We start from the raw sequence: 11,721 nt of genomic DNA, 5'->3' as shown, positions 1-11,721 counted from the left end.
ACCATTTTGGATCTCTGGGTTTAAAATTAATTGGAATAAGTCATGTTTACTTCCCCTCAATTCTAAAATTGATTCCATGTCCCTTTCTATATATATTCCATTGGTTCAAAACTTTAAGTACTTGGGGGTAGATGTTTTTCCTCCCCTGCAGGAAATCGTCTCAAAAAACTATAATAGTATTCTAGCCAAAGTATCCTCAGATTTGGAAAATTGGTCTCGTCTTCCTACTTCTATACAGGTTCGTATATCGGTGATTAAAATGAATGTTCTCCCACGTATTAAGTTCTTTTCTTCCATGATTCCTCTCACTCCACCGATTGGCTACTGGAACAAACTAGATGCATGTGTTTCACGGTATATATGGGATGGGAAATGTCTTCGCATTAAACTGACTACCTTACAGTGATGTAGATTACAGGAGGTCTTTCTTTCCCTAATTTTAGACTGTATGCTCAAGTCTTTTCCCTCCGCCCTTTATCAGTTTGGTTTGATCCTGATGCTTCTGTGTCTTGGAGAGCAATTGAGGAATCTATTGTTTGCCCGTATAAATTGAAGCATCTTGTTTTTTCGGGGTTCCGCTTAGGCAGTGTAAATCTCAGTTTGGTCCCATTGTAACCTACCTCCTCTCCACATGGAGGGATGTTGAAAGACGTTCACAACCAGTTACAATAAGGCATAGGCATTCGCCTATTTTCCACAATAATATTCTTTTGTCAGGCAGTACTCCATTTCATTGTCCGCAATGTACTCATAATAAAGTAAACACTCTGGGAGATATCTATGATGATAGTAATTTAAAATCCTTCCAGAATCTCAAAAGTCAATATAATCTCCCAGGCATCTCCTTCTTTATGTATTTGCGCATTAGATCGGCCCTATACGGGCGTATGGGGTGCCATCACCAAATGATGCATTGGAAATTGCTGCACAGGGTTTACTGGACTCCAATGAAACATTTTTATATGAATCTGTCATCTTCTATGTGTAATCTCTGTTCCCAAGGAACACGTTTTTTTTGCATTTTTTTGCAAAATCAATTAATAAAAAGGATTATACATTATAAAATATGCTTGGAATAAATAAGAATACATTTTACATAATAATAAGTATTTTAAAATACATTTTACACAATAATAAGAATAAATTTGTAAATAAAATTCATTTAAAACCTGAACTTGACCTGAATGAAAGCGAAATGCAATCTAGTCATTCATGTGCCAACACCAAGTACTAGTCATTGGACAATACAGAAGGATGACACGTTCGAGACATGTCTTTATGGTGGTGAGAGGGCAAAACAAGTTTCTCACATGAATGCAAGAAACACAAACTGAGCCATTGTTTTAAACACCATAATCCTACAGAGAAACTGAGACAGAGAGAGCTAATGTGTCTATTTTGACTGTGGTTTTCTATTAAAACAAAATAAAAATCATATTGTTACTTGGTTTGTTTCATCTGTGAAATTCCAGCGTTCAGTTTTGTGAGAGTTGAGTTCAGACTGATGATGATGCTGATTTGGAGAATAGTGATGAACTGCAGAAAAAAAGGAAATGATCAGTCACCACCAGCCCATGTGACAAATGACTGTAACTAGAACTGATACACCCAGAAAACTCCAGATAAAACCTTTATCCTTTAATCCAGTATAGCTATACATCATTTTAATGTGTTTAATGTCACAGCATTTTGTTCAGCATCACAAACCTTAGACAATCAGCTGGATACGGATAAGATTATGTAACATCAGATAACACTTCCACTTTCTCTTTCCCAGTCCAACACTGAATCCCTACCTGGATAGGTGTTGTTAAGGGTGGGACGAGTAGCCTACTGCATTCCCACTGTTTTGCTAGCTAGCTCGAGCTATCTAATTCGTGGGCAGAAGTTTTATTATTTAGCGTTTCGGTGCTAGAGTTGTTTTAACGCTCAATACCGAGTGCTCGTTGTAATTTATTAGTGGCAGGAGGGAATCGCGCGATGTTCTCTTGTCGTGCACGGTCTCTGTTCTAGCGTTAGTCCACAGTGACTCGCGGAGCATTTTTTCTTTTTCTTTTTTTTTTTTCTTTTTGAAATGCAGTCAGTGTAACCCGTTTACAGAAGAGACTGAGAGCGGGAGTCGTAACAACGAAATTATTAAAATAGTTATCCCTTTTCATCATTTGAAGGGTCAATAATAGTCTAATAATAATAATAATCGTCATTCTGTAAGACTATGTTGTCATTTAGGCTAAAACAAGCACTACATTACAAGCCAGCTAAGCAGTGACTTATTATTTGTTTTATGTTTTGCAAAGTGACGCCCTTACCTGTATTGAAGAGAGCAGCTTCACACCCAGCAAGGAAGGCAGAGCCAGCAAGGTAATACTTTCACACACAACAAGATAATAATCAAAATAATAATCTTTTTTTATTATTTTTTTTAGCATGTTGTGTTTTACATCACTATGTTATTTGATATGAAATGTTGTCTTGTTTTCCAAAATCCTTTTACCAAATTTTAATTCAGTATTTAATTCAATACTGTTTTGTCATATCATGATAATTAAATTAATTGTTGCAGAGAATATGTTCAGTCACTATCTGTTATTTTTATCTATGCAGAAATACTGCCATCTTTGCAAGATGAGAAGAGGAGATTAGCTGACAAAAAGAAAAAAAAAAAAAAAAAGAAAAAAGAAAAACATGGCATCAGCACAAACCGGTCAGTATAAATTCATGTAAAATAGAAAATATAAAATACAACACAATTTAGATGTCAACTCAAGTTACTCCCTCAAAAGTTCATTTAGAAGCAGTGTTCATAATTTATTTTTACTTGGAAAAGTATAATTGCATTTTTTTTTTTTTTCATGGGGCAAATCATCCTGTCAAAAACAAACAAACAAAAAACATATTTTGAGTTCATGACAAGCTCGATCGATAGCATTTGTTGCATATTGTTGTACCACCCTCCTTTTTCAAAACACATAAACAATAAATTGAAAAGGGAAAATACTGTTTTAATATGAATGAATGAGGCATTTTACATATGTAAACAATATGTAAACAATATGTGCATCAACATGATTTTAGTGTAAAAAAATAAAACAAAATCAATTGCTTGTAAAGTTATGGCAATGCCACACTATGAACATTAAAGGTCCAGTGTGTAATATTTAGGAGGATCTATTGACATAAATATTATACATAACTATGTTTTCAGTGGTGTATAATAACATAATGAACGGTTATGTTTTTATTACCTTAGAATGAGCATTAGGCCTATCTACATATGCCGCGGTTCCTCTTATGGACGTCGCTATTTTGCGCCACCATGTTTCTACAGTAGCTCTTAATGGACAAATGAGTCTTGTCACTGTTGTTGTTCATCTTCTTCGTTGGTGTTTTTAGAGTCAGCTTGCATCATCATTACATTGAATATGCAGGTTATCTCGCTGTCAGATTAAATGCTTTGAACAGCGCAGCTATTTACCATAAGCTAGCTGCTTCACTACTCTTACCTTGTACTAACTAGCATGCAAAAAAAAGCTAGCTAAAGTCAGAAAATAAAATGCTGACACAATGATGAACAAGTAACCATAATATTCACAATAACAAATCAGTTTAAAGGGGTCATCGGATGCAAAATTCACTTTGCAAGTTGTTTGAACATAAATGTGTGTTGGAAGTCTGTGTACACATCCATATTATAATGATAAAAATCCACCCAGTGTTTTTTTTAAATCCTTATTTTAAAATCCCCTCTCTCAAATCAGGCTGTTCTGAGATTCCTGTCAGAATGACGTAGTTCTGTACAGACCCCTCCCACGGTAGTTGATTGACAAGCCGTCTTACCGTAGACCTGATCCAGTGCAGGGGAAGACAAGAATGTCTCAGATTAAGCGATTGAGGTGTTTTGTTGTTGGATGTAATAATGAATATAGCTGTCGTCATATGCTCCCAACATCTGAGCCGCTGAAGACGCAGAGGATTAATGTTACTTTCGTTTTGAAGGGAATGCGCCAATTCCCGATCTGCCTAAATTTGTCTATGTTCGCGCGAATTATTCATGATCCAGCTTTATCTACAGAAGAAGTGAGTATAAGGGTTTTTTATGAATCTTTGCAAATTGCCTTTCCTAATAATGTGCTAGTTAGCCAGTTCCGTGGCTAAAGTAAACAGTACTGCTCATCACCCCATAGAAGAGAGGGGCAGGGTCAGCAGAGCTCATTAGCATTTAAAGCAATGTGGACTAAAAACAGCTCGCTGAAAACAGAGCTGATAATGACATGGTAAAAAAGGTGTGTTTTACACTACCATTGAGAAATTTTAACCAAAGTATGTTATAGACTTTTCATCAAGCAGTACACAAAAGAACTACTGATCTACTTGTGTTTTATAAAATAACAAACATTTCTTCTTTTAAATTCTCAGCATGGGCCTTATTCACTTTAGCCTTTTTCTTTTCTTGTTTTATTAGAAATTATGTAAGTTTGTTCACAGGCACAAAATACAGCAGAAAGGGCGGATTTCACAAACTTAACTGTAGGTGGCTCCAGAGTCGCAGTTGCTTTTACCCATTTACAACTTGTTTAGGCCAGATGGAATGCTAAATTGGTATAGATTATTCACAGTTTACAGCATTAAATCTTCTGAATAATGAAAACTTCTAAATACCCAGAATTTGTTACACACTGAGGACAAAGTTTGACAAAACAAAATGAAATATGGAGCTAGATAATTCATGGTTTGGAATGAACTTTAAATTAAATGAATAAATAAATAAAAATAACACTACAATCGGTCACAAGAGAAGCATCAACTAAGAGTGTTAATGTGTGTTTCACAGAGTCTGATGAAGAACATGATTCACGTGATCTGAGGATTGTGCTGCTGGGAGTCTCTGGAGCTGGAAAGAGTGCAATAGGAAATGCAATACTGGGTCGAGAGGCTTTTAAAGAGAGCAGAACCAGAGAGAGTGAGATACAGACAGGAAGAGTAGAAGACAGAAACATCTCCATCATCGACACTCCAGGATTCTTCAACACTCAACTGACTGATGAAGAAATTAAGAAGCAGATGATGAAGAGTCTGTATCTCTCTGATCCTGGTCCTCACGTGTTCCTGCTCGTCATCAACCTGGAGACCTTCAGAGAGGAGCAGAGGAACATTGTCCAGCAAATTCAGCAGAACTTTGGAGAAGAAGCTTTGAAGTTTACAATGGTGCTGTTTATTGGACGAGAAAAGGTCTCCAGAAGAGTACTGAATCAAATCATTGAGAGTCAAGAAACACAGAAAATGATAAGCTACTTTGAGGGAAGATTTCATGTGATAAACAGCAAAAATGAGTGTGATTCCAGCCAGATCATAAAGCTCCTAAAAAGTATCGATGAAATGATGAAGAACAATGGAGAACGACACTACAGCAATGAGATCTACCTGAAGAATCAGAGAAAACTCAGAGAGCAGGAGAGAATGAAACAAGGAGAAAACAGACTAAAACAAGAAGAAGCGAGAATGAAAGAGGAGCAGGTTTGGAAAAGACACACAGAGATGAAAAAAATACAAGATGACAGTGATACATGGAAGCAGAAAGGAGCAATAAATCAAGAGGAGGAAATAAAAATGAAAATCAAAGAGGAGGGAATAACAGATGACAATGATAGGAAAAAAGAGAATGTGTGTAAGAAGAAAACACAATATCTGAGAGAAAACGAAGCTGCTGTTCAGGAAAATCTCAGGAGACAGATGGAAAGTCGGAGAGAGAAAGAAAGACAGAGATGGAAACTAAAAAGAGAAATTACACAAGAAAATCCATCAAGACAATGTAACTATTAAACCATTTATGGATAATAATAATAATAATTATTATTATTATTATTATTATTATTATTATTATCATTACTATTATTAGTAATTTTCAAGTTCCAAAAAGGCAAATGGGAAATTTACCCAGTAATTGTAAAAAAAAAAAAAACTTTCACAATCAGTGTGCTGGTAACCAGAGATTTCCAAGTGTAAAGTTGCATCGCAAACTTCTCATAGTTATTACAAAAAAGTATTAAACAGTGGTGCACATTTAGAAAAGCTTTGTGGTTTAATGATAACATACGAACCAAAATTAAATTTGAAGAAAAAAGTCTGTTTAGTTTATTTGCTTTTGGTTTTGTTCCTTCTCATGTTTCCTGTGTTTTTAGCCATCTTTAGTTTCAATAGTTTCTGATAACTCCTTCATAAGCATGTGCTATTTCTGTCTCCTAGTACTCTTTCGTGTTTAAAAAAAAAAAAAAAGAAAAATTGTTTTGCATCACGTGTAATTCCTGATCAGCATCTGACAACTATCTTGTCTATCTATCTACTTTGATATTTCTGCAATTTGACAACAACATTATCTCTTGTTCCAGCAGATTTGAGGATCATGATTCTTGGTAAATCTGATGTGGGAAAGACTGCAACAGCAAACACCATCCTGGGCAGAGATGTGTTTAGAGCAGGGGCTGTAGCTGGTACTTTAGCCTGTGAGAAACAAGACTCAGTGGTGTCTGGAAGAGCCATCTCAATCATTGATACTCCAGGACTGTTAGATGCCCCGTGGATCAGACACTTTCAGCATCAACTCGAGCGTGATATTGAGGAATGCTTAGACATGTCTGTTCCTGGTCCTCATGTGTTTCTGCTGGTCATCAGACTGAATGGAAGACACACAGAGGAGGAGAAAAACACAGTGAAATGGATCCAGGAGAACTTTGGAGAAGATGCTTTACGTCACACTATTGTTCTGTTCACTCATGCAGATTTGCTGAAGGATAGATCACTGGATCAGTATATCAGAAAAAGCCCTGATCTGCAGTCACTGATTGACAGCTGTGGTGGCAGATTTCATTTATTCAACAATCAAGACAGACACAACCAACATCAGGTCACAGAACTGCTGGAGAAGATTGAACAACTGATTAAAGACAATGGAGGAGAACATTACGCTTATGAGAAGAGCCGAAAGAAGAAACAAGAGGACAAGGGACTAGACAACAGTGAACAGGCCACAGAGAAGGAAACAGAGTTGAATGATCATCTCTTCAGACTTATGATGGGTCTTGAGTTAAGTGAGATGGCTCTGAGATTGTCGCTAGCGAGAGCAATGGCACACAGCAATCTGTCAAGACAAAGTAAATATCAACCCATTCATGCTTTGATGACATGTCAGATTTTCTTGTGGTTCTGTGGTTTTATGTCACGTGTTTTCTGAAGATATGCGTCAGTAAATAATGAGGAAGACTCATGCATAATATTTAGTTGTGACTAATATTGTTCCAGTGCGTGTCTTGCTATGACAGATGTTGTCTACTTTGAAAAACACTACATTATCCCTTACTTTAATTTATGGGAAGCTACCAGCAACTAGTCTGCAGTAATAGAAAACAAGCTATTGACAAAGTTAATGCTCACAGTCAGAGAGTAACAAAATCTCATATTTACACAGAGGAGAGATCACGTTTTGTGCTAGTCGTCTTATAAGTGTCACACCTTTCAAATATGTTGCATTTTAATGTGTAAATAACATATTTCTCTCACTCTAACAGGCCTGAGGATTGTGCTGCTGGGATTACTTTCAACAGGTAAAAGTTCAGCTGGAAACACCATCCTGGGCAGAAAAGTGTTCCAAGCAAGTCCTGTGTCAGCCACTGAGAGCTGCGAGAAACAAACAGCAGTAGTTTCTGGGAGAACGGTCTCAGTAGTAGACACTCCACCACTGATAGATCGCTTGTTGTTCATGGATCATCGACAGTCTGAAATTGAGAAAAGTTTAGAAATGTCTGCTCCTGGTCCACACGTGTTTCTGCTGGTTATAAACCTGATAGGATTCACAGAGGAGAGGAAGAACACAGTGGAATGGTTTCAGGAGAACCTTGAAAGAGATGCTTTAAATCACACAATCGTTCTTTTCACTCATGCTGACTGGATTAATCTGCTGACAGATGAACCTTTGATTGAGTATATCAAAAAACACAGTGCTCTAAAATCACTGATAGACAGCTGTGGTGGCAGATATTACTCACTTGACAATGCAAAAATGCAGAACCGTTTTCAGGTCTTAGAGCTGCTGATGAAAATTGATGAAATGCTGGAGAAAAATGGAGGGACACACTACACCAAACAAAACATCTTTAAAAGAGCCCAGATAAAGAGTCAGTCAAATACAGAACAAGATGATTCAGGTGGTTGTGAAATACAGTAAGACCTGTTTAAACCAAGAATGACAGTGATAACTATGACCATAAAGTTAAAAAAAAAAGTTTCAACTCTAAAAAAATAGCCATTGGTATTACTTTCCAGCTGATTAGCTCTGTTTGCACACTGTCATTACATTCACATAATAAAACATTACAATAAATATAATGTTATTGTCCAGTAGGGGGGAAAATTACCACAGTTATCATTTTAGTCATGGTTCTTGATATGAATGAGCCCCACGAGTGTCTGTCATTGGATGGGGCTGTTATATTATTTATGTTTATGAACATGATATGATTTTGACATGATGTATATAATTAAAGGAAGGAATTAATTAAAATGATGATCATACCTGATATTACAGGGCTATTTTTTTACAATGGATGGGATGCCAGCAGTGCTTAAACTATACTAAGGCTGAGAGTTCACTTCATTTATTTATTTTTTTCCCCATTCCAATAAATAACATTTGTTTCTAATGTCTTAATTTAGTTCTCGCATTATATTTAAATGTACCAATTTTATAAATACTTAATTTTATCTTCTTATCTTTGTTTTTAACATCTGTCTGTCGTCCAATGAATGTCTTGAAAATGCATAATTCAATTGTTGATATATGTAGTCCTTTTGAAATTGTGCTTGGTTTCTTTGACCTAATAAAGCTTGAGCTAGGAAGCACACATGTGAAATGTGAAAGTATTTATTTATTGTTTGTTTGTCACCTGAAGCAATCGGTTTACTTAATATTTTACATTCACAGTTTATATTAGCCCTGAAAAGCACTCTTAATTAAATACTCCACTTAATTGCTGACACTTTTACCATCTCTTTGGTCAAGTGGTATCAGTAGTTTGGGAGGAGGAGAAGGAGTCATGATGAGTAACGGGTCAAGAATGAGTGCACAAACACAAATGCATTCCTAGGTTAGTCAGAAATGAATGTAGAGTCATATTTTTTTCGCAATGACAACAGTATGAGTGATGTAAAAATGAAAAGGTGAGTCACCCTAAGTGACACTAATAAGAACGTGATCTGCCAGAGAACAACAAAAGAATCCACCCAAAAGAAATATGCCATTCATTCCAGGTAAAGATTTGACGGAAAGAAACACAAGATCATGACGAAGGTACATTATTACGACTGCCTGATCTACCCTGACTCTAAAACAAGATTTCCAAACCTTTCCTGGTGTCACGAATCTGGTCTGCACTTCCGTCCATTCACCACCAGAGGTCACTCGCTCACCACATGGACTTTCACACCACACATCACATGGACTCCATTTCCCATCATCCAACACTGATCACAGCTGTCACCAATCACTCATTGCACTAATCACACGCACACCTGATCCCACGCACATACTGATCACACACGCTTTATAAGCCTTGGACTTTCTCTGCCTCTCTGCTGAGTATTGAATGCGTTTACCGCTCCCCAAGCCGTAGCAACGCTACAGAGCCAGTGTTTCCTGGATTAACCCTTTCCGTGCCATTCTGTGTTTCTGTTCTGTTCCTGTATTGTCCTGTGTTTTTCACTCCCTTAGTGTCAGCTGCTTTACGGAATGTTTGTTATTTTCTAGTCTGTGTTCCCTGTATTTACCCCTGTCTATCTGTTCGGACACTGTTTGCACCCCCATTGGATTCTAGCCCGTGTTCCCTGGATTATCTCTCTGCCTAGCCCCTTTGGATACTGTTCGCTGTCGATCGACCTTCGTTTGCCCTAGGATTACTCTTTGTCTTGTCCCTGCCATACCTGTTTGCCATTGCTCGACCCTGCCTGTATTATGACCATGCCTGTAAATAAAAGCTTGCAATTGGATCCGCACGTCTCACGTCTTGTCAGCCCCGTTACACCTGGAAACCCCAGCACTGCACGTTTTCTATGTCTATGAAGGTAAAATGACGTCAAAAAGATTTGCATGCGCAGGGTAAGATTTGTGAAAGTGTACATAAGATAGCAAGCATAAATTAATTTTGCATTCGCAAGAAAAGAGTTGTAAAAGTGCAAATTGCATTTCAAGCGTAAGAAAAAAAGATTTGCAGCCTTTTACTGTTTTTTGTAAGTGTATATCATGTTTTGTGAAACTGCAACTTCATGCTAAGGCAAAATAAATATGATCTGTATTCTTCTGACTTTCATTTTTCCGCGCTTACACTTTTGGCGCTGTTGTTTCGCCCAAATACAGCCAAAAGTATTGCAAGCATGTGCCCAGTGCTTTGCAAGCGAAAACAACCTTATCAAGAACTGCAAAACGGATTGACTGCGTAAAACCAATATGTGTGTGTAGAAAAAAAAAATCGTTGCAACTGTCTAAATGACTTCTTGGGTGCATAGAGCAAAATGTTCCCCAAATAACCCGTCTGTGCGCTTGCAATTTTGGCACGATTCTCTCACTGATTTCAGATTTGCAAGCGCATGTGGAAGGCGGGACCTTCTTCTTTCAGCCAATCAAATGAGGCTCTTGCTGACTCTCGATTTACTCTTATCTGATTGGTTCAATAAACACTCCAGACATGAGAACACATCTTTATTTTAATTTGACTCCGCGTCATTCTTATTGTGGGGATGGTATTTTTAATGCACAGATACATATAAAAAAATCAATTAATAATATAATAAAACAAAAAAAGCATGATTCTTTATAAGCTGTGTAGGCTACCATTAGGCTGACTACCATGTATTCATTCTGAATTTCAAGCTAATATTAGGAAATGACATTTCTGTGTATTCACTCTATTTATCCTAATCATCCTCCTCCTCTTCAGCAGACCATATGATATTAGTTTGTAATCTTGATGCTACTGAAAGTATCTGCACTACTATGCATAATTTCACCATGTCTCCTGATCAGGGTTGATGCCAGATTTTAGTTTTTCCTTTAACATGTATTTAAAGGAGATTTTACTGTACTAAATATTTACCCCTAAATTATGCCTTTACCATCTGTAATGCCATGTGAAACCACTAGATGGATGTATAACCATTTAAAAATATCAACATTACTGTGTATTTCATGGTTTCTGGGAATATTTGATTCAGACATAGTTATTTTGCATTTGGTTTTTCATTTAGGTGCATATATTTAGACATTATTAAAGACTATATTTTGTCAAAGTAGTTGTAGTTTTTTAAATGTTGATTTGGTTTGAAGTGTCAGTTTTTGCATTAGTCAAATCAGGAGACAAATCGCTATTAAACATTTTGTCAATCCGTTTTGCAGTTCGTGATACGGTTGTTTTCACTTGCAAAGCACTGGGCACATGCTTGCAATACTTTTGGCTGTATTTGGGCGAAACAACAGTGCCAAAAGTGTAAGCGCGGAAAAATGAAAGTCAGAAGAATACAGATCATATTTATTTTGCCTTAGCATGAAGTTGCAGTTTCACAATACATGATATACACTTACAAAAAACAGTAAAAGGCTGCAAATCTTTTTTTCTTATGCTTGAAATGCAATTTGCACTTTTACAACTCTTTTCTTGCGAATGCAAAATTAATTTACGC

The 11,721-nt window shown here is 36.7% G+C and overlaps 1 protein-coding gene across 2 annotated transcripts; it reads left to right on the top strand.

Annotated features, from left to right (window-relative positions):
• The first annotated feature begins 1,739 nt into the window (after nt 1-1,739).
• LOC131540796 (GTPase IMAP family member 8-like) lies at nt 1,740-8,282 on the top strand. Of its 2 annotated transcripts, none has more exons than XM_058776167.1 (5): nt 1,740-2,361; nt 2,605-2,704; nt 4,832-5,809; nt 6,390-7,148; nt 7,563-8,282. In XM_058776167.1, exons 2-5 carry the CDS (start codon nt 2,686-2,688, stop codon nt 8,216-8,218), a joined length of 2,412 nt encoding a protein of 803 aa, XP_058632150.1. In that variant the 5' UTR covers nt 1,740-2,361; nt 2,605-2,685; the 3' UTR covers nt 8,219-8,282. The 2 variants fall into 2 exon arrangements, with proteins under 2 accessions (XP_058632150.1, XP_058632062.1); XM_058776079.1 differs by having other exon boundaries at nt 6,387-7,148.
• The last annotated feature ends 3,439 nt before the right edge of the window (nt 8,283-11,721 follow it).

Source organism: Onychostoma macrolepis, chromosome 01 (assembly GCF_012432095.1).
Source record: "Onychostoma macrolepis isolate SWU-2019 chromosome 01, ASM1243209v1, whole genome shotgun sequence".
Taxonomy (NCBI): Eukaryota; Metazoa; Chordata; class Actinopteri; order Cypriniformes; family Cyprinidae; genus Onychostoma; species Onychostoma macrolepis.
This window is presented reverse-complemented; position numbering and strand designations above follow the sequence as displayed.